Source organism: Neoarius graeffei, chromosome 10, assembly GCF_027579695.1.
Source record: "Neoarius graeffei isolate fNeoGra1 chromosome 10, fNeoGra1.pri, whole genome shotgun sequence".
NCBI lineage: Eukaryota > Metazoa > Chordata > Actinopteri > Siluriformes > Ariidae > Neoarius > Neoarius graeffei.
Genome location: NC_083578.1, coordinates 39,443,445 through 39,467,823, shown reverse-complemented (window position 1 = coordinate 39,467,823; position 24,379 = coordinate 39,443,445). Strand labels below are relative to the sequence as shown.

Sequence of the window (24,379 nt, the reverse complement as noted above, 5' to 3'; positions counted from 1 at the left end):
TTTTTGCAGTGCAAAGTCTTATGTCTGATCCACTTTCTGTCAGTTACACTTTCTCACACACACACACACACACACATATATATATATATATATATATATATATATATATATATATATATATATATATATGGTATACACACACTTTTTATGTAGATAATGTGAAAAAAAAGATTTTGCAGTAAAAAGTCAAGTTTATTTGTATAGCGCTTTTAACAATAGACCTTGTCACAAAGCAGCTTTACAGAAAATTGAAAACTTGAAACATGAGCTAATTTTATCCCCAATTTATCCCCAATGAGCAAGCCTGTGGCAAAGAAAAACTACCTCAGACGACATGAGGAAAAAACTTTGAGAGGAACCAGACTCAAAAGGAAATCCATCTTCATTTGGGTGAGAACAAATAGCATGATCATGAATTATCTGCTTCTATAACAGTGTCCTATATAGTCCCAAAGTGCAACAGTGTAACCAGGAAAATCATTATACAACCCCGATTCCAAAAAAGTTGGAACAAAGTACAAATTGTAAATAAAAACGGAATGCAATGATGTGGAAGATTCAAAATTCCATACTTTATTCAGAACAGAACAGAACATAGATGACATATCAAATGTTTGAACTGAGAAAATGTATCATTTAAAGAGAAAAATTTGGTGATTTAAAATTTCATGACAACAACACATTTAAAAAAAGTTGGGACAAGGCCATGTTTACCACTGTGAGACATCCCCTTTTCTCTTTACAACAGTCTGTAAACGTCTGGGGACTGAGGAGGCAAGTTGCTCAAGTTTAGGGATAGGAATGTTAACCCATTCTTGTCTAATGTAGGATTCTAGTTGCTCAACTGTCTTAGGTCTTTTTTGTCATATCTTCCGTTTTATGATGCGCCAAATGTTTTCTATGGGTGAAAGATCTGGACTGCAGGCTGGCCAGTTCAGTACCCGGACCCTTCTTCTACGCAGCCATGATGCTGTAATTGATGCAGCATGTGGTTTGGCATTGTCATGTTGGAAAATGCAAGATTTTCCCTGAAAGAGACGTCATCTGGATGGGAGTATATGTTGCTCTAGAACCTGGATATACCTTTCAGCATTGATGGTGTTTTTCCAGATGTGTAAGCTGCCCATGCCACACGCACTAATGCAACCCCATACCATCAGGGATGCAGGCTTCTGAACTGAGCGCTGATAACAACTTGGGTCGTCCTTCTCCTCTTTAGTCCGAATAACACGGCGTCCCTGATTTCCATAAAGAATTTCAAATTTTGATTCGTCTGACCACAGAACAGTTTTCCACTTTGCCACAGTCCATTTCAAATGAGCCTTGGCCCAGAGAAGACGTCTGCGCTTCTGGATCATGTTTAGATATGACTTCTTCTTTGAACTATAGAGTTTTAGCTGGCAACGGCGGATGGCACAGTGAATTGTGTTCACAGATAATGTTCTCTGGAAATATTCCTGAGCCCATTTTGTGATTTCCAATACAGAAGCATGCCTGTATGTGATGCAGTGCCGTCTAAGGGCCCGAAGATCACGGGCACCCAGTATGGTTTTCCAGCCTTGACCCTTACGCACAGAGATTCTTCCAGATTCTCTGAATCTTTTGATGATATTATGCACTGTAGATGATGATATGTTCAAACTCTTTACTATTTTACACTGTTGAACTCCTTTCTGATATTGCTCCACTATTTGTCGGCGCAGAATTAGGGGGATTGGTGATCCTCTTCCCATCTTTACTTCTGAGAGCCGCTGCCACTCCAAGATGCTCTTTTTATACCCAGTCATGTTAATGACCTATTGCCAATTGACCTAATGAGTTGCAATTTGGTCCTCCAGCTGTTCCTTTTTTGTACCTTTAACTTTTCCAGTCTCTTATTGCCCCGTCCCAACTTTTTTGAAATGTGTTGCTGTCATGAAATTTCAAATGAGCCAATATTTGGCATGAAATTTCAAAATGTCTCACTTTCGACATTTGATATGTTGTCTAAGTTCTGTTGTGAATACAATATCAGTTTTTGAGATTTGTAAATTATTGCATTGCATTTTTATTTACAATTTGTACTTTGTCCCAACTTTTTTGGAATCGGGGTTGTAGTTTTGACATGAAATCTGTTTTGCTGACATTATAAACTGTTCATTGATGGAAACTTGAGTGCAAAACTTTTCATGACAACTGCAGTCCTAAAGTTAGTAAGTCAACTGTAGTCCTCAGCCATAGATGCATTACTGTAAGTGTCCAGAGCCATCTTCCAAGTGCGCCTTTCAACTGTCCATATGGGGCCATCCTCCACAGGACCAATGCGATGAAACTCCAGCCAAACATCAGGGCATCAGGATGGGTCAGGCAAGTCCGAGGACCAGAAAAGGTCAGCACCACTGGTGTTTCAGGATCAACATGTAATTCAACAGAGAAGTCTCATGTCTGATCCAGTTTCTGTTGGTGACACTTTGCCCCCCCACACACACACAAACACAGACACACAAACCTTGCCACACACACTTTCTGTAGATCATGTAAAAAAAGATTTTGCAGCCAAGGTCTCATGTCTGATCCAGTTTCTGTTGGTGACAGTCTGCCACAGCTGAGCAAGCACACTTGGCATTTTCTCTGTGGAAATGTGGTCTAGTTCTAGCTTGTGTTTTCTTTTTAGCATCATTGTGGCATTTATATGCTACGCAACGAGGCATACTTTATTTAAAAACTGATAAATTTGGTAAACTACTTGTAAAACTAGCAAAACCACAATGTAAAAAGAGATTCTAAACAGCTGAGTTGCTCCAAGCGACCACTACCCGACATCGTTGCATTTGTCACCACCGCAGGAAGCCTATCTGGCATTTTAAAGAAAATGTATTTTTCTTGAACACTATTTGGTCTCTGAAAATGAATGTTTGATTTTTGAAATCTGCAACTACTTTTACTTAAAATAAGTTTGAGAATAAATACACTGAAAGATCCCTTTAACAAATGAAATGAAGACAAAACATAAAATATCTTGGGCTCATACTGTCTGCAATGAAATACAAGTCAGAGTATGTTTAGAAATCACTGCTTTCTTTTTATATTTGCATTTTCCATACTGTCCCACCTTTTTCTGATTTGGAGTTGTACTTGCTTTTTACCTTTAAATTAAGTGTAAGGTAGGGGAGAGCGGGGTAAGATGAGCCAGGGGGTAAGATGAGCCACCCCCTGTTTCTAAGAAACAGTAAACAAATGTGACCATGTGACCACATTCAAAGGGGGGCGGGACCATTTACTTACACTTGTGGAGAGGAGCACCACATGTCAAACTAGGTGAGGGAGATATTTATAAAAATGTGTTTTTGTGCTTTCTAAGTCAATTCCATGTTTGTCCACAGTGAAGATGATTTAGAGAAGACAAAAGTAGAATAATATTTAGACACATTAGGGTTAAGTTAGTGGCTTTCTAAGCTATGATATGAATGCTAATAAAAATAATTTTGATTAGCCTAATCCCCTTTATTAGCATTTTTCTACAAAATGGTGGCCACGGGGTAAGATGAGCCATTAGATATGGGGCAAGTTGAGACACTGGCTCAACTTACCCCATTGGTGGCTGAGCTTACCCAATATGGATGACACTTAAGTTTTCACATTTACTGGTCATATATGACAACAACAACAAATAAACAAATAAATAACATGTTAATATAAATAATGTGTTTAAAAGGTTTTTAATAAATAAAATAATGCCCTCTGTTATTACAGGTGTGCATGATGCCACACTCATACAAAAGAAAAACAGACAGGGCCGCACAGTCCCATGCAGTTTTGGAGAGAGCCGCAGAGGAAGTCAGGAAAGGCAGGCCTATTCGGGCTGTGGCGAGGGATATGCATTTGGACAGGATGACTCTGACTAGGTTCATTGAAAAGATAAAGAATGGAGAGGTAGAGACCAAGTTGGTGAAAGTGCATTACTTCATTGGCCAGATAATCAAATTGGATGTCTTCGAAATAGAGGCAAGATTTCTCAAAAGAAGCCGGTCATGCCATGGCTCTGCAAGAAAGCCAACCTTTGTCTTCAAAGAGAAAGATGAGGCTGTCCTGTCAAGACAGGATATTGTGAAAAAATTGCCCCGCCCCTTTACTGTTGGTGGGACAGCACGGAGGGAGAGGCAAATGGTGTTCCCTTGCAATTTGAATGCTTGGAACATTGAATAATGATGAAATGATTGAATGATTGATGGAATGATTGCTGCATGTTTTAGCAATGTTTTAACCTACTGAAAGAAATAAGATTTTTTGGCACTGCTCTACTGTTTAGTAATTTCTATAATACAGTATATCTCTCATTCCCTCTCTAACCATCCCTCTTTCTATCTGTCTATGCATATCTCTCTCTCTGTCCATCTATCTATCCCTCCCTATCCCATCTCGTTCTATCACCTCTCTCTTCATCTCCCCTTCTCTATGCAACGGCCCTATCCCCCACTTGATTGACTTGACTTGATTCATTGATTGCACTTCTAATAATAAAAGTTGTTTACTTTGTTAACCTAACATGTTTTGTGTTGGCTCAATTTACCCCACACAGTGGCTCATCTTACCCCATGCATGGGGTAAGTTGAGCCACTTGACATTTTTTTTTCAAGAGGTAATATCACTAACCATAAGAGCTTATCAATTATTTTTTGCTCAGATAGTAACAGTACACTTTGAAATTTGGTATGGTGTGTAGACTGGAAGCAAAAATGGCTTTAACATGTAGTTATGATGAAAAATGTAAAAAGTGGCTCATCTTACCCCGCTCTCCCCTACAGCATAAAGTGATTAAAGTTACTTTATGGAAAGAAAAGTACAGCTGTGCAGAGAACATATCAGCAAACATTTTATTTGCAAATATTTTATTTAATGATTTTGTTATTAAATATATGAGGATTTACTAAAAGCTCTTCATATTTAAAAGTGCTGAAAGTAAATTAATTTCAATCCACTGTGGCTTTTTTTCCTGCACTCTTAGTAGAGCAACTCACATTTTGTCTGTGACTAAACCTTTCACTGAGTAATCAGCAAAAAAGGGCTAAATGTCAAAAGAACCCCTATTACTCCTATTATATACTTGTGGCAGTGGGGGCACAGTCAAGCGTTGGCTGTGAATGGTAAGGAGGCAGGTAGAACCAGCGGGTAACGTGATGAGGTGCACCTGTGTCAAATTACTGGCTGTCTATTAACCTGAGTCACTGTGTGTCTTTTAGACAGTCAGGAACGAGCAAGAGAGCAGTGTCACCCCACGTGTGTGCATGTTTACAACCCCGATTCCAAAAAAGTTGGGACAAAGTACAAATTATAAATAAAAATGGAATGCAATAATTTACAAATCTCAAAAACTGACATTGTATTCACAATAGAACATAGACAACATATCAAATGTCGAAAGTGAGACATTTTGAAATTTCATGCCAAATATTGGCTCATTTGAAATTTCATGACAGCAGCACATCTCAAAAAAGTTGGGACGGGGCAATAAGAGGCTGGAAAAGTTAAAGGGCAAAAAAGGAACAGCTGGAGGACCAAATTGCAACTCATTAGGTCAACTGGCAATAGGTCATTAACATGACTGGGTATAAAAAGAGCATCTTGGAGTGGCAGCGGCTCTCAGAAGTAAAGATGGGAAGAGGATCACCAATCCCCCTAATTCTGCGCCGACAAATAGTGGAGCAATATCAGAAAGGAGTTCAACAGTGTAAAATAGTAAAGAGTTTGAACATATCATCATCTACAGTGCATAATATCATCAAAAGATTCAGAGAATCTGGAAGAATCTCTGTGCGCAAGGGACAAGGCCGGAAAACCATACTGGGTGCCCGTGATCTTCGGGCCCTTAGACGGCACTGCATCACATACAGGCATGCTTCTGTATTGGAAATCACAAAATGGGCTCAGGAATATTTCCAGAGAACATTATCTGTGAACACAATTCACTGTGCCATCCGCCGTTGCCAGCTAAACTCAATAGTTCAAAGAAGAAGCCGTATCTAAACATGATCCAGAAGCGCAGACGTCTTCTCTGGGCCAAGGCTCATTTAAAATGGACTGCGGCAAAGTGGAAAACTGTTCTGTGGTCAGATGAATCAAAATTTGAAGTTCTTTATGGAAATCAGGGACACTGTGTCATTCGGACTAAAGAGGAGAAGGACGACCCAAGTTGTTATCAGCGCTCAGTTCAGAAGCCTGCATCTCTGATGGTATGGGGTTGCATTAGTGCGTGTGGCATGGGCAGCTTACACATCTGGAAAGACACCATCAATGCTGAAAGGTATATCCAGGTTCTAGAGCAACATATACTCCCATCCAGATGACGTCTCTTTCAGGGAAGACCTTGCATTTTCCAACATGACAATGCCAAACCACATACTGCATCAATTACAGCATCATGGCTGCGTAGAAGAAGGGTCCGGGTACTGAACTGGCCAGCCTGCAGTCCAGATCTTTCACCCACAGAAAACATTTGGCGCATCATAAAACGGAAGATATGACAAAAAAGACCTAAGACAGTTGAGCAACTAGAATCCTACATTAGACAAGAATGGGTTAACATTCCTATCCCTAAACTTGAGCAACTTGTCTCCTCAGTCCCCAGACATTTACAGACTGTTGTAAAGAGAAAAGGGGATGTCTCACAGTGGTAAACATGGCCTTGTCCCAACTTTTTTGAGATGTGTTGTTGTCATGAAATTTAAAATCACCTAATTTCTCTTTAAATGATACATTTTCTCAGTTTAAACATTTGATATGTCATCTATGTTCTATTCTGAATAAAATATGGAATTTTGAAACTTCCACATCATTGCATTCCAATTTTATTTGCAATTTGTACTTTGTCCCAACTTTTTTGGAATCAGGGTTGTATGTGTTGAGCTGTCACTGAAAAGTGTACTAAATAAAATAACTCTCCTGTTCTGAAGCCTGTTTCCAGTTCCTCTATTTCCCCGTAAGTCCAAGAGTTGTTACACTGGTGCTGAAACCCGGGATCTGAGGAACATATGCTGCCATGGGACCGGAACCAGTCAGAAAGCTCCTCCAAATGCTTGCTGATGACATCCAGCGCCAGCAGCATGCCCTCATCGCATTGATGGGAGATCAGGGTCAGTGCTTCCAGGCTCTGCTCGAAGCCCAGGCAGAGGACCGGCAGGTGATATGGAGCTGGACCCAGTCTGTTGGTACTCCAGTGGTTGTTCCTGCAACCAGCGTGCCCATCCAGCTCATGAAGATGGGGCCACAGGACAACCCTGATGCCTTCCTTGAGCTGTTTGAGCATGTCGCAGAGGCAAGCTTGTGGCCAACCTCTCAGGGGGCGGCTCGCCTACTGCCACTCCTGTTGGGGAAAGCCCAGTTCGCGGCTCAACAGCTCCAGGCCACCAATATGCTGGAGTACCCCCACCTGAAGTGAGTCATCATACAGCAGCTTGGCCACAACCCCAAAGAGCAGCGCAAATGCTTCTGCTTGCTGGCTTACGGCTAAGTGGGCCAGCCATTCACATTTGCACAACAGCTCTGAGATGCCTGCCGGCAGTGGCTGTTGGCTGGCGAATGCGATGTCGAATCCATCATCAAGTGAGTGACACTGGAGCAGTTTGTTGCTCAGCTGCAGAGCGGGACACCAGCGTGGATCCGATGTCACTGACTAACGTCGCTGGAGGAGGCGGTCCGTGATACCCGGAAACAGTGCCTCTCCACAACGTCTCAGCATGCAGTGTTGTGGAGGCACTCTTCCGTGTTATCTCCCAAGTCAGGATTCCAAAAGAAATCCTGACTGATTAAGGCACTAAATTTATGTCACGCACACTGCACAAATTATATGAATTATTGGGGATTAAATCAATTTGTACTAGTGTTTGTCATTCGCAAACAGACGGGCTGGTCGAACAATTTAACCAAACACTTAAAAACATGATTCATAAGTACGTTCACACGGATGCTCAAAATTGGGACAGGTGGCTTGACCTTCTGTTGTTTGCAGTGCGCAAGGTCCCACAAGCCTCCACCGGGTTTTCCCCATTTGAATTGCTGTATGGGCGCAAGCCCTGTGGTGTCTTAGGCATCATTAAAAAAAAAATTAGGAGGAGGGGCCTTCTCAAAGTAAAAATGAAATTCAATACATTCTTGACCTGAGAGCAAAACTCCATGCACTGAGTCACATAACCCAGGAGAATTTGCTACAGGCCCAAGAATGTCAAGCACGCCTGTACAACAGAGGGGCACAGCTAAGGGAATTTGCACCGGGAGATAAAGTCCTCATTTTACTGCCCACCTCAAGTTCAAAATTGCTCGCCAAATGGTAAGGGCCCTTTGAGGTCACACGGTGAATTGGGGAGGTCGACTATGAGATCAAACGGCCAGATAGGGGTGACATCAAATTTACCACCTCAATCTCCTGAAACTGTGGAGAGAGGAGGTTCCTGTGGCCCTGGTGATGGTAGTTTTGGAGAGGGTGGAGCTGGGACCAGATGTAAGTCCAAAAAGAACAGCCCAATTCACCCCGGTCCCCTGTGGAGACCACGTATCACTGTCCTAGCACAGGTAATTAGGTTGCAGGAGGAATTCTCTGAGTTCTGCTCCCTCTCTGGTCACACTAACCTCATAGAGCACCACATTGAGACTCCCCCAGGGGTGGTGGTGCACAGCCGTCCATATCGGCTCCCCGGACACAAGAAAAATGTGGTTCGGGATGAACTCCAGGCTATGCTTAAGATAGGAGTAATTGAGGAGTCGCACAGCGACTGGAGTAGCCCAGGAGTCTTGGTTCCCAAGACCGATGGGTCAGTCCAGTTCTGTGTAGACTATAGAAAAGTCAACGTGGTGTCTAAATGTGACACATATCCAATGCCCCACATTGATAAACTGCTCAATCGGTTAGACCTTTTTTTTTTTTTAACTTCGACTCGATCCAGCTAAAGATCATCTCGAGTAAGTGTAAATATTTCTTCTATTTCTGATGAGTGGCAGCACACTGTCAGTAAACCCACTGAGGAGACTACAAACATGGACTACAATTCCCAAGACACACAGCGCCCTCTATCTCCGGCTTACTGAATCTCAGCTGTCACCTATTTCCTCAGTCACCGGTCTCCCTACTTAAACTCCCCAAACACACACTTCCCTGCAAAGTATCGTCCTGCTTATCTAGACATACCAAGCCTTGTGTCTTTCCTGACTGTTTCTCATGTTTCTGACCTTTCACTTCCTGTTTCCAGTTTTTGTTCTTTGCCTTTCCTAGTCTAGGTTGTTCACTTCAGAGTCTGCACCCTGAAGTGGTCAGCGAACTAGCCTGCAGAGATGAGAATCTCACCTTGGATGCCCTCATTGATTTAGCCATCCACATCGACCAACTACTAAAGGGCCGATCCCTCTCTCCATGACTGCCCCAAGTCGGTGCAGCCCTCTGTGGACAACGTGCCTATGGAAGCATCCCGCGCCAGACTAACCTGGGCCAAGCGGGCTAGGCAACGTCGGGAGGGCTTGTGTTTCTACTGTGGGAGCGCCGAACATAACATCTGACATTGTTCAATCCACCCTGTCCGTGACTCTCCAGCAGAGACACCAGCAGAATCTACTTTCCTAGTGAGAGTAGTTAAATCTGTCCTTTGAGATTCCTGTAATGCTAAGGGTAACGTCTACCACCTATAAACTCTTTGCTTTCATTGACTCGGGGCAGAAGGGAACTTCATTAACCAGGCCATCGTACAGAAGCTCAACCTGCCAACCACTCCTCTGCACAGCGTGCTCAGCATTAAAGCCATTGATGGAGGACCTATAGGCGATGGACTCATCACAACACGTATCCAACCCGTCCAGCTACAAGTGGGAGTGTTACACAAAGAGGACATCTCCCTGTATGTTACCACCACTGTCAACCATGACATAGTCCTTGGGTATCCCTGGCTACAGCTGCACAACCCTCTAATCTAGGACTTTAGGGGCACCAGCAGCTTTAGTCAGGTGTATACCGGGAGCCAGGGTGCCGGACATAGCAGGTAATCTTAGGGTCCTAGGCAAGCACAGGTTCTCAAAGATAGTTATCCATGCAGGAGCTAATGATATACACCTTTCGTCAGTCTGAGGTTACTAAGAGTAACTTTGTAGAGGTTTTAAATTAGCGAAGGCGATGTCCGAGCTGTAGTATGCTCTGGCCCCATCCCAACGCGGTGTGGCGATATAATTTACAGCAGGTTATGGTCGCTGAACTGCTGGCTGTCTAGGTGGTGCTCTGAAAACAGTGTGGGCTTTATAGATAATTGGGCTAATTTTGAGGGCACTGCTGGCCTGTTAGGGTGGGACAGTATCCATCCCACTTGGGAAGGTGCTGCTCTCATTTCCTGCAGCATAGGTCATAGTCTCAGAACAGTCCTAGTTAATTTCTGACAATCCAGAGCCAAGGCCAGGGAGCAGATGAACAGGCTAAACCAACTGTCTGCTAGCTGCACAGAGTCGTCACTCAGGATCCACTACATCGAGACTGTGTCTGTTCCCCGAGCTCAACAAAAAGGTAGAAATATTCAGAGTTTGTTCCAGTAACCTCATCTCATCTCATTATCTCTAGCTGCTTTATCCGGTTCTACAGGGTTGCAGGCAAGCTGGAGCCTATCCCAGCTGACTACAGGCAAAAGGCGGGGTACACCCTGGACAAGTCGCCAGGTCATCACAGGGCTGACATAGAGACAACCATTCACACTCACATTCACACCTACAGTCAATTTAGAGTCACCAGTTAACCTAACCTGCATGTCTTTGGACTGTGGGGGAAAACGGAGCACCCAGAAGACCTGGAGGAAACCCATGCGGACATGGGGAGAACATGCAAACTCCACACAGAAAGGCCCTCGCCAGCCACGGGGCTCGAACCCGGACCTTCTTGCTGTGAGGCGACAGTGCTACACCACCGTGCCGCCCTTCCAGTAACCTAATCAATATATAAAATTAGATCATACTGACTGTACAGCTGCTGCCAGCATCTTTGATCTAAAGGTGGGGCTATTAAATATTAGATCTCTTACATCTAAAGCGCTAATGGTTAATGAACTTATTCCTGATCAGGAGTTTAATGTACTTTGTTTAACTGAAACATGGATTAAGCCAAATGAATATATAACATTAAATGAAGCGAGTCCTCCTGGATACAGTTATATACACCAGCCTCATCTAACTGGCAGAGGAGGAGGCGTTGTGGTTATTTATAATGATTATCTAGGTGTAACACAAAAACCTGGTTATAAGTTTAATACACTTGAAGTTCTTCATACTCATATAATGTATGTAGCCTCGAGAAATAAGTCTACCCAGTTAATTCTGTTACTTATCATTTACAGGCCCCCGGGGCCATATTCTGAGTTTCTTTCTGAATTTGCAGATTTTATCTCAGATCTGGTTATTTCCTTAGACAAAGCTTTAGTTATCGGAGATTTTAATATTCACTTTGATAACCCAGAAGACCCTTTTGAAAACAGCATTTGTGTCCATTTTAGATTCAGTAGGGATTAATCAGAAATGTCATAGGACCAACCCATAATGGTGGTCACACCACGCCACTGTATTAAACATACATTCACATCAACTACTGCACAGAGCTTTATAAATGATCTCCCAGAGTTATCAACTTTGATTGGGTCACTGTCAGCCCCTGCAGAACTTGATCAGGCAACTGAATGCTTAGAGTCAACGTTCCGCCATACTTTAGATAATGTAGCTCCTCTTAAAAGGAAAATGGTCAGAGATAAAAAAAAAAAAATGGCACCCCGGTATAATGATGACACTCACTTTTAAAATGGACCACTCGAAAACTGGAACGTAAATGGCATCAAACAAAATTGGTAGTGTTCAAATTAGCATGGAAGGAGAGCTTCCTGAAGTACAGAAAAGCTCTTAGTGCTGCGAGATCAACATATCTCTCCTCCCGAACAGAAGATAACAAAAATAATCCTAGATTCCTATTTAATACTGTAGCAAAATTAACCAGGAATAAGTCCACTATAGACACATGCATACCTGTAGTATGTAGTAGCAACGATTTCATGAATTTTTTTAATGACAAAATTGAGAATATCTGACAAAAAATTCAAACTACTAATTTAAGGTCAGACAATGTAAGTGACCCTGTAGTTAACAATATACCTGTATCAGATCATCAATTAGAATGTTTTACTCCCCTAAAAGAAACTGAATTACTTTCATTAATCTCGGCATCAAAAGCCTCAACTTGTGTACTAGATCCCTTACCTACACATCTATTCAAACAGATAATACCTGAACTAATTGAACCACTTCTAAAAATAATAAATTCTTCTCTTAGGATTGGCTATGTACCCAAATCCTTTAAACTAGCAGTTATCAAACCCCTGAATAAAAAACCTGACCTTGATCCCTGTCAGCTGTCCAATTATTGGCCAATATCAAACCTCCCCTTTATCTCCAAGATCCTTGAAAAAGCTGTGGCACAGCAGTTATACTCATATTTACATAGGAATAACATCCATGAAATGTATCAGTCAGGATTTAGACCTCATCAGAGCACAGCTTTGGTTAAAGTCGTAAACGACCTACTATTGGCGTCTGATCAGGGCTGTGTCTCGCTGCTTGTGTTGCTTGACCTTAATGCAGCATTTGATCCCATTGATCATTCCATTCTTCTGGATAGACTAGAAAATGTTGTGGGAGTTAAGGTAACGACCCTCTCCTGGCTCAGCTCTTATTTAACTGATCGCTATCAGTATGTTGATATAAATGGTGATTTTTCTAGACATACTGAGGTAAAGTTTGGTGTTCCATAAGGTTCTGCCTTGGGTCCACTGCTTTTTACTTTATATGTTACCTCTGGGTGATATTATTCGTAAACATTGTATTAATTTCCACTGTTATGCTGATGACACACAGTTGTATGTTTCTGAAAAACCTGATGAGAGACACCAGCTTAATAGAATTGAGGAATGTGTAAAGGACATTAGACACTGGATGCTTATTAATTTCCTTCTGCTTAACTCTGACAAGACTGAAGTACTTGTACTGGGACCACATGCAGCTAGAAGTAAGTTTTCTGATTACACAGTAACTCTGGATGGTCTTTCTGTTTCTTCACGTGCAGCAGTAAAAGACCTCAGAGTGATTATTGACCCCAGTCTTTCATTCAAAACTCACATTGATAACATTACCCAGATAGCTTTCTTTCATCTCAGAAATATTGCTAAGATAAGAAATTTAATGTCACTATATGACGCGGAAAAACTAGTTCATGCTTTCGTTACCTCCAGGTTGGATTATTGTAATGCCTTACTGTCTGGATGTTCCAATAAGTGCATAAACAAGCTCCAGTTAGTTCAAAATGCAGCAGCAAGAGTCCTTACTAGAACTAGAAAATATGACCACATCACCCCTGTCTTATCCACACTGCATTGGCTCCCAATCAAATTTTGTATTGATTATAAAGTACTACTATTGACCTTTAAAGCATTGAATGGTTTCGCACCACAGTACCTAAGTGAACTTCTGCTCCTTTATGACCTGCCACACCTACTTAGATCAAAAGGTGCAGGCTATCTGCTGGTACCTTGTATAGTCAAGGCTACATCAGGGGGCAGAGCCTTTTTTTTACAAAGCCCCACAGTTATGGAACAGCCTTCCAAGTAGTGTTCGGGAATCAGACACAGTCTCAGCGTTTAAGTCTAGGCTGAAAACCTATCTGTTTAGTCAAGCCTTTTGTTAATGGTGTTTATGAGGTAAAGGTGTAGATCTGGAGGGTCCTCAGACAGAGTGTTTTGGTAAATTGGGATGTATGGATGCTGTCAGTCCCCACTCGCTTGCTCACTCGAGTTTGTTGATGGTGTAGTAGCTGGCTGCTTTATGTCCTGGGGCTCCCTCATGCCTGTGTTACCTGCTGGCTCTCCCCTTTTAGTTACACTGTCATAGTTAGTTGCCATAGTCCCTGCTTGTACTCAGTGCAATATGTATACTGTTCCTACTTATTCAGGTGACACTGGGCATACTTAACAGCCTGTGTTTTTCCTCTCTCTCTCTCTCTCTCTCTCCCTCCCCCCTTCCCAAATCTGTCCCTCTGAGTTACATGTTGGTCCTGGGATCGAGATGCTGACCTCTTCTGCTCCTTGGACCTGCCTGATCCATCCTGGTGCCCTGTGTCTGGTTGGAGTCTCATCGCATCGCTCCTGTGGAGAACGGCCCCATGAGGACAGTTGAAAGTCACACCTGGAGGATGCTCTGGACTCTTACAGTAATGCTTTTATGGCTGAGGACTACAGTTGACTTGCTAACTTTAGGACTGCAGTTGTCATGAACAGTTTTGCACTCAAGTTTCCATCAATGAAGAGTTATAACATCAACAAAACTGACTTCATGTTAAAACTGTTAATGTTATAGTCATGCTGTCTGTTGTTGCCCAAATGAGGATGGTTCCCTTTTGAGTCTGGTTCCTCTTGAGGTTTCTTCCTCATGTCATATGAGGGAGTTTTTCCTTGCCACCGTCACCACAGGCTTGCTCATTGGGGATAGATTAGGGATAAAATTAGCTCATGTTTTAAGTCGTTCAAATTCTGTAATGCTGCTTTGCGACAATGTTTATTGTTAAAAGTGTTATACAAATAAATTTGACTTGACTTCATCTCTTGGCAGAGTAAGGAGATTCTACAGTGGTCCCCCACATGTTTCAAGAGCTGCATTTCTTGTCCCCAATTCCTCGTGTCATCCACATCAGTAGAAAGTCCTCAACCAGACTCCATAGAAAATGTGCCTGAATGCTATCGGGACCTATCCGAGGTCTTCAGCAAGGAGAAGGTCTGCGGGCTACCCCCATACCGGCCATATGACTACGCTATCGACTTGCTGCCTGGCATGTCTCCTCCACGCAGACGTATCTACCCCTTGTCTCAGAAGGAACAGAGCACCATGGAGGAGTACATTCAGGAGGCCCTGAAGCAAGGGTATATCTGCCCTTCCAAGTATCCTGCATCGGCCAGTTTCTTTTTTGTGAAGAAACGAGGGGGTGGACTTAGGCCTTGTATTGATTACCGAAGTCTCAATCAGGTCACGGTGAAATATTCTTATCCTCTTCCCCTGGTCCCGTCGGCATTAGAGCAACTCAGAGCTGCACGAATATTTTCCAAGCTTGACCTGCGCAGTGCCTACAACCTGATCCAGATCCGTAAAGGTGACGAATGGAAAATGGCCTTCAGCACAACCATGGGACACTTCGAATACTGGGCAATGCCGTATGGCCTTTCTTTGGCTACCAGCATGTTCCAGTGCCTGATTAATGATGTGCTACGAGACATGCTGGGGAAATATGCCAGTGCATACTCTACTACCAGCCACCCCTGTTCCCTTAGGACGACACACCCTGTCAAGTGCAAGCAGTCAATGACTGTTTTTCATGCAGCCAAACCGTCTGGGAAGAGGTTCACCGGTGCCTTGAATCAGTGTGCGCCAAGTACAAGGAATATGCAGACAAGCATAGAGGTGAGACTCTGAACTTTTCCCCTGGCGACCAAGTATGGGTGACCACAAAAAACCTGAGAACACTCAACACATGCAGGAAGCTCCAACCCCGCTACATTGGGCCATTCAAAATGCTACGCCGAATCAATTATGTATCGTACCACCTGGAATTACCCCCTCACAGCCAAGTAGCTCCAACCTTCCACGTATCCCAACTAAAGCCTGCCATTTTTGGGCCTCTTGCCAACAACACACCGGACCAGGAGCACACAACTCTTGACCTCGAGGGAGAACCCATATATCAGGTCAACAAAATCCTCGACTCAAGGCGAAGAGGACAGATAGAGTACCTGATTGATTGAGAGGGATATGGACCAGAGGAACAAAGTTGGATCAAGAACAAAGTTGGACCCCCTGTTAAAGCAGGAATTCCACACCTAACACCCTGACAAACCAGCACCCAGAGGTAGAGGTCGTTCAAGAAAGAATTTAGCTCCCAGAGGTAGCTCCTAAGGGGGGTTCTGTCAGTAAACCTGCTGAGGAGACTACAAATATGGACTACAATTCCCAAGACACAGCACCCTCTATCTCCGGCTTACTGAATCTCAGCTGTCACCCATTTCCTCAATCACCGGTCTCCCTACTTAAACTCCCCAAACACTCACTTCCCTGCTAAGTATAGTCCTGCTTATCCAGACAAACCAAGCCTTGTGTCCTTCCTGACTGTTTTTCGTGGTTTTTACCTTTCGCTTCCTGTTTCCAGTTTTTGCTCTTTGCCTTTCCTAGTCTAAGTTGTTCAACGATTGCCCGACCTGTGCTTGCCTTCTCGACTCCGATTTCTGATTAGTGTTTTGGCTTTGTTTACAGTCTGCACTCTCCCTTCCTCTGCACATATCGCCATAAGTGCCTGCACTCTAACACACATGCACACTACAGCACACGCATATTGGTTGATATGCATGTGCTGTAGTGCATACACAGGAAAAATGACTGAGCAATTTTTCCAGAGTTTACAGAGTAAAATTTGGAGTGGGAGCAAAATTACAGAGTAATTGTGTAACAGAGTAAGTTGTGGCTCTGAACTGAGTAACATAGTACAAGAGTTAATTTCAAGAGTCAAATACCAAAATAAAGTCAAATACCAGATAAATGAAGCTGTTGTAAAAAGCAGCTTTAGAACTGTATTGGAATGTGTGAAAAAACATTACCTTACCTACTGTAACTTCACCTGATGGGATTGGGTTGGCCTGATGGGATTGTGTGTCAAATGGCTGTTGTGATGCGTCCAGTGTGTTAGCGTATCTGCTCTCATCACTGGCTAGCTTCACAGTGAAAAGGAAGCCAAGTGTCTTCCCTGCCAGTACATAGCCTCTCTAACAGCAAGCCTTATGCAGTGCCTCCACGCAGCGACACATGGACGGCACGGTGGTGTAGTGGTTAGTACAGTCGCCTCACAGCAAGAAGGTTCCGGGTTCGAAACCAGCGGCCGGAGAGGGCCTTTCTGTGTGGAGTTTGCATGTTCTCCCCATGTCTGCGTGGGTTTCCTCCGGGTGCTCCGGTTTCCCCCACAATCCAAAGACATGCAATTAGGTTGACGTGGGGCGGCTTTGGTGCCCTTGAGCAAGGTACCTGACCCCTGACTGCTCCCTGGGCACTTTGGTGTGGCTGCCCACTGCTCTGAGTGTGTGCGTGTGTTCACTGCTTCAGATGGGTTAAATGCAGAGGATGAATTTCACTGTGCTTGAAGTGTGCATGTGACGAATAAAGGTTTCTTCTTCTAACTGGGGACCCTGCAGCCCCAGGCTAAACTGCACAGGACTCGGAGGAGATCCAGCCCCCAGACATGCGGCAGGCAGGCCCACCAGCATTTGCACATGCCCTGCTGCCCATGATCTGGTTCCCCAGCTATGGGTTAAATAGCAACCCATCTGGCCTGAAGTTCACTCACAGACACTCCAATGGCACCTGCGGATGGTCACTCACTGACCCCCCCAACGCCCCCCTCACTCAGCATGGGTGTGTTTAGGGCTAATCACCTACTCAAACCCCGAGACCTGAGTATAAATATGTCTTTCTGTCTTGAGACAGAAACTTGTCATTGCTACCTATAATGCCCGTACCCTACATCAAGTGGGTAATCTTCACCAACTGTACTCTGGTTGTGCCGAGGCTGGAGTCAACATAGTGGGGCTGCAAGAACACCAGCTTATCACAGACTCGGCAGTTGAAGAGACATGGACAGATGATGAACAGTGGCTGTTGGTCTATAGGTCAGCATCTACCCAGCGTGTGGGTGGCATTGGTCTAATGGTGTCAAGGCAGTATGCCAACTGTATTCAGTCTGCATCCAGGGTGTCAGAGAGGATCTTATCTGTCTCCTTCAATGGCAATCCGCAGGTAACGATCACAGTGGTATATGCCCCAACTGAGAGTACTTATGAGCCAGATAAGGATAGTCTATGAAGAGCTCTCACATTGAACAAACTCCAGTGCACAATGTCCATATCATCTCAGGAGACTTTAATACACGCATAGGAGCTGACAGCCATGAATCATATCCAGAGGTGATAGGAAAACACTGCTTCCATCAAGACACAAACAGGAATGGGGAAAGACTTGTAAATCTATGTAAAGAGCTAGGATTCAGACCAGCACAAACAAGATTCCCTCAACCTTTGGGTAGACTGTGGACCTGGCAACACCCATCTGGAACAAAAGCCCAAATGGATCATATACTCATCAACAGCAAGTGGTACAACTCTCTTTGTAACTGTAGAGCATACAATACGGTCGAACTGAACTCTGACCATCGCATTGTCAGTATCAGTCTTGCAATTAGCCTCAGAACATCAAAGGCAAGCACATGCAAAATGAAGCATTTTAATTGGGAGAAACCACAACATGAGACAAGAGCTGAGTTCCAGCTGGAACTGTCAAACAGATTCGCCTGTTTGTCCACAAATGAGGGAACTCCAATAACCTCTCGCTACAGTGAGTTTCAGAATGCAGTTTGTGAAGCTACTGAAAAGACCATCGACAAATATGTCCCCAGTGGTATGCTAAGCTGAGTAATTGCAAAGACCCTGGAACTTAAAGCCAAGAGGGACAATGCCAAGACTCAATACTTGGTCCTTAAAAACCCGCATCAAATGCAGAAGTGGAAGGACCTGGCAGATGAACTATTAGCCTCGTACCAGGAAGACCACACAGCTATCCTAACGAAGAAACTGGAAGACCTCACCATAGCTGAGAAGCATGGAGACATGAACACCACCTGGAAGATCATCGCTGACATTGCTGGGAAACACCTTCAGATGAGCAGAAAGGTCAAGCTTCAGGACGGTACAAATCCTACCAATGAGGAAGAGTCATTAGCTGACTGGGCAAGGTATTTCAGCACTTTGCTGAACAACCAGAATAATTCCAGTGATGCAACCCCACCTCCTGCAGCAAACGACCTCCCAATCAGATGTAAGCCTCCCACTCTAGAAGAAACCAGGAAAGCTATCCACAGCCTCAAGAGGCAAAAAGCAGCTGCTATGGACAGTGAGATTACTCCAGAAGCTCTAAAAGACAGTGGTGAGGCCATGGTCAAATTCACCCATCGATTCTGCAAAGAAGTTTACATCAGCCGAATATCCCCAGCCCAGTGGATCACCAATCTCATAGTGCCAGTTCCTAAGAAGGGCGACCTGTCTCTAAAAACCAACTACGGGTACAGAGGGATCATGCTGATGTCAATCGCAGCTAAAGTGTACAACAAAATCCTCCTCAATAGGATTCGTCCTCTGGTTGAATACTAAGAAGGAACCAGGCTGGGTTTAGACCAGGACACAGCAGTTGCCAACAGATTTACATCCTCAGAAGAATATTTGAAGGCTTCAGATGCAAACAGCTACCTCTTGTGGCAACCTTCATAGACTTTAAGAAGGCGTTTGATTCCATCAACAGGGAATATATGTTCACCATCCTCCGTCACTATGGAATACCGCTATGCATCGTTGAGGCCATTTGAGTTCTGTATGACAATCCAAAGAACGCAGTCTTAGTGGATGGAAAAATATCCGACACATTTTACATCACCACTGGTGTTTTGCAGGGAGATGTGCTTGCCTTTTTCCTTTTCATCATATTGGTAGACCATCTTATGACCACAGCCACCAACAAGTGCAACTCAGGTCTTATTACTCACCAAAGGCAGTCACAAAGAATCCCCAAAGTCAAATTAAATGGATTTTGCTGACGACATATGCCTGCTAGAATCAACAATGGAGGGTGCCCACAAACAACTAAGCAACACAGCGAATGCAGCAAAATCAATTGGGCTCGAGATAAGTGTTAGCAAGACTGAGTGCATGACATATAACCTGTGACCTCAGAACCACCTTCAGGTTAATGAGGAGGAAATCAATCATGTCTCGGGCTTCCGCTATTTGGGTTCCATGGTTGCTGACAGCAAAATTGATTTAAACCGGAGACAGGGATTAGCATGGTTAGGTTTTTGGAGGCTGGAGAAGATCTGGAGAAGTACCATGATCCCATTGAAATCAAAACTCACCTTCTTTAGAACAACATGTCTCTCCGTTCTCCTGTATGGCTGTGAAACCTGGGTTATCTCACAAGACATGAGTAATAAAATCAACTCATACGCAACCTTGTGTTACAGAATAATGCTTGGCATCAAACGCACTGACAGAGTCTCTAACCTGACCATATACCAACACCTGGAGGTGGAGCCACTCATTAACACTGTACAACACTGCCAACTGTCCTTCCTTGGTCACCAACTTTGTCTGAACACAGACAAGCCAGCAAGGACTTATGCCGTGTATGTCCCACAACATGGCAAACAAAGGCCTGGTAGACAAGCCACCTTATACTGTACCTGACCTACATCCGGAAAGTCATGGGTGAAGGATATGATCTCATTTCCGACAAGGAAATTGAATCCCTTGCCAACGACAAGCTGAAATGGAGAAAGCTAGTGGTTGCCTGCTCTGCAGCTGAACGATGATGATGGGATTAAGAGTTGGCAGTGGGAGGGGTTTTCACCGTTCTTATGGAATGGAAATTTTTACCCTTCTCATTGAATATCCCTCCCACTGCCAACCCTTTATCCCAAAACAACAGGACATACATTTTTTTTGATGGCCAATTAATTGTCCAAATCAGTGGAGCAGATTTAAGTGTTTGTGCTTGATACATTCCTAAGACTGAACAGAATCACCTCAAGTTATCAAAATGGTTTGTCACAATGGGTAAGGTAATGTTTTTTCACACATTCCAACACAATTCTAAAACTGCTTTTTACAACATCTTCATTTATTTATTTTTTAAAAAGTACAATCATGACATACATACTACATGGATATTATTGTAGCTGAACTCGTGCTGAATACAAGAAAGCCATATGACTTTGAAAATACGGCTTAGATTTGTTGACATTGACAACAAAATCAGAGCATACCAAAATCATTAGAGTGCTAGAAAATACCCTTAGACCCCAGAGGGTTAATGTTGAGGAACATCTGGAAAGCAAGTTAGTTCCTATTATACTGTTATTAGTAATGTTAGAGCAGCACCAGTCTCTATGTTAACTTTATCATAGAGAAAAATACAAAAATGCAGCTTGTCATGTTACCATGAAACCACAAAGCCCTCTGTCCTGAAGGTTTTGCTGTGTCTAAAAAACTAAAAAAAACCAACAACTTTACCTTTGATTGTTACAGAACATTGACAATGGAAACTCTTTCCAAAATGCTAAACAAACATCAGCTTATAGAAAACTTCACCATATCAACAATTACTAATACTTTGCACAAATACAAACTACAAAGTCACAATACTCATTGTCGCCCAAGTTGTTGCTATATAAATGATAATGTATTAGAACAAGCACCATCATATAAACCTGGAATTTGTGATGATCTTTGAATAATGGACTTACATGGTTCAGAATATGCATTATGCAGTGTTGGGAAGTAGCGCTGCCACAAGTAGCAATGTTATTTGAGTCAATTAGCTTGTAAGTAGTTAAACAATTAAATAAATGCTAACTTGTTAGCTAACTGTAAATGATATATTGTTTAATTTCCCTGGTTCAAGTCAATTCCCTGATTCCAGGCACTGAAAACTAAGAGTCAGCCCCAAAGCTTTGGAGACAGTTCTACACACAAAATTCTTCACCTTATTCAAACACACCAAGAATATTTCAGTGTGTATTTTGTATATTTTTAAAATAATCCAACTATTCAAAGAACAATAACCATGATAGATGGATAGATAATCAAAATAATCATGAGTTGCAGTCCTAGTACATTTCCTGAGTTACAAAACCAAGAATGTGGAGCACACAAATTAACATACATTTCATTTTTGTGGTTATAAACATTAATGACTTCTGCAGGTCCTGTAAGGCCAGGGATCAATTATTCTGGTTTGTACAGTTTGCATACCTTTCCTCCCGATCCTGGTGATTGTGAAGGGGTAAGCCACCATCTTGGAGGCTCTGTGTGCTGTTTGGGGTCATCATATGGGGCAGTTGTTCTGATGCTTCTACTCTCTGTATAATTACTGGGCTTTCTTCTACACCTTCTGTCAGAGAGACCAAGACAGAATTACTGTAAATCATAACAGAATTCTCTACAACATAAGAAGCCTCTCAGTTGTTCATTATTTAGATCATATATTTCCTTATTTGTTGTTTCAGAAATAAGAAAAATTGTTGCACCCTTATAAATTTTGTTAGTCTCTTACAAAATTAATTAGTACAGTCTGATTCATTAGTATTTGGATAGTGAAACAATTTTTGTAATTTTGTCTCTTGACACCACCACAATGGATTTGAAATGAAGCAATTAAGATGTGATTGAAGCGTTGACTTTCAGATTTATTCCAAGGGCTTTAATAAAAATATTACATTAACCTCTTAGGAATTACATCCATTTTGACATAGTCCCTCCATTTTCACAGGCTCAAAATTAAGTGGACAAAGTAACTATGTCAGCAGGGCCATGATCAAGCATCATCTGTGGACAGAGATGAGGAAGATCGAACTAGCATGTAATGTGTGATGATTCTCATCGGTGTCTAATCACCAGCAGTTTATTTGCATATCTTTTGTGTGCTTACAGAGGGAAGCTGGTAACCAGAGAGAGAGAGAGAGAGAGAGAGAGAGATCTGAGCAGCCCAGAACCACAGATGTGTGAGGGGAAAAAAAAGCACTTTTTTTTTTGTTTCCCGCAAACCTGAGACCCAAGTCCAACTGCCTGTTTGCCTTTGCCCAACAGTTCTGAGATACCAGTCAAAGGTGGTTACTGGCAGAGGAAGCAAGTCCAATCACTTTATCAACTGCGTGGTGCTGGATCAATTCATTGATCAGCTGCTGGAAAGGAAGACACAGTGGGTCTAGTACCACCAGTGCCTTCAGTTGGCAAAAGATCATTTAATGGTGTTTCTGGGGGCAGGCGAGTTTCCCGCTGCCCCCCTCTTGTTCTTGACCTTCTCCTACTCATCTCCGTACTACCCGTCTCCATATCACAGAAAGCTGGGCCAATTCCCCCAAAACCAGTTCTCTGAATACAGGTTCCTCCCTGTTTTCCGTCACCCCCTTCTCCACCCATTCTGATGCCTGCACTAACTCCCTCTCCATAGGTAGAACCATCCTTGTCCACCAGGGCTGAAGCAAAGCCCAGGAAGGTTTGCAGACACAATGAGAAAATTGGGCAATTTCAGGATCAGCATCCCCTCATGGAAGCTGGAATAATGATCCAGATTCCTGACATGTCTAGGGCCTCTCCCAACTGAGCAGGCATGTATCACAAGGGAATACATCAGGCCTTCGTGGACCCGGGTTGTAAACAGACCATGGTCCATCAAAGCCTGATTCAACAATGCATTGGGAAATGAACAATTGGTGAAGATGAGGTGTGTGCATGGGAATATTCAAGAATATCCAAAAGTGCCGGTTATTATTCAATTCCATTAGTCCTTGTCTTACCTATGTGCTTCACGAATGCATGAAACCCAGGGTTTCATGCATTAGTGAAGCACATGCTTGTGGATGGATCCTGCAGTACTGAGGTATGGGGGAAATCCAGCACTGTACTGGCTGGGAAGGCAGTTCCGGGGCCATTGAAGTCAGCTCCATGTCAAGGGGAGATGACAGGTGGGGAGGGCTCCATCCCTCTTCCCATCATGGGGATTCCCCTTGGGGATTTCCCTTTGGAGAAGTCACACAATGAGACCCTGAGACACGACTCTAACCAAGTGAGAGTAATTGATGCTCAGAAACTTCAGCCTAGCATCATGTTATCTGATCCATATTTTTCAATTATTAAACACAGGTTATATCAAGTGATGCAGGACACTGAAACAAAAGAGGAACACAATAAAAATCAGCTGTTAGTCCCAAAGTGCTGTTGGGAAATGTTATTCCAGGAAGCTCACTCTAACCTAATGCCAGGGCACTTTGAACTAGACAAAACACTAAACCATTCCATAGCCCATTTTTATTGGCCAGACATTCATGGCAATGTTTGCAAGTGGTGTGTGGCATGTCACAAATGATGCTGAACCCACCAGTCAGCCCAAAAGCACCATTGTGCTCTCTACCACTAATTGAGGTCACCTTTGAAAGAATTGGTATGGACCTCATCAGGACACTAGAACACACTGCACAAGCTTTGTGTTCTTGGACAAAATACCTGGAAGTCATGACTGTGCAAAATGAGCATGCAGTTTTGTGGAGGCACTCTTCTGTATTATCTCCTGGGTCAGGATTCCAAAAGAGATCCTGATGGACCAGGGTATTACATTAATGTCTTTAATACACTGAAAATACACTTTGCAAACTGTATGAATTATTAGGGATTAAATAAATGTGCACCAGTGTTTACCATCTGCAGATAGATGGGCTGGT

At 43.1% G+C, this 24,379-nt stretch overlaps 1 protein-coding gene across 1 annotated transcript in view; it reads right to left on the bottom strand.

Annotated features, from left to right (window-relative positions):
- The window catches only part of cux2b (cut-like homeobox 2b), a 643,825-nt gene that overhangs the window by 120,509 nt on the left and 498,937 nt on the right, over nt 1-24,379 (bottom strand). The window contains exon 6 of the mRNA XM_060931785.1: nt 21,915-22,053. Coding sequence (XP_060787768.1) covers nt 21,915-22,053 — 139 coding nt within the window. The remainder of the gene's footprint in view (nt 1-21,914; nt 22,054-24,379) is intronic.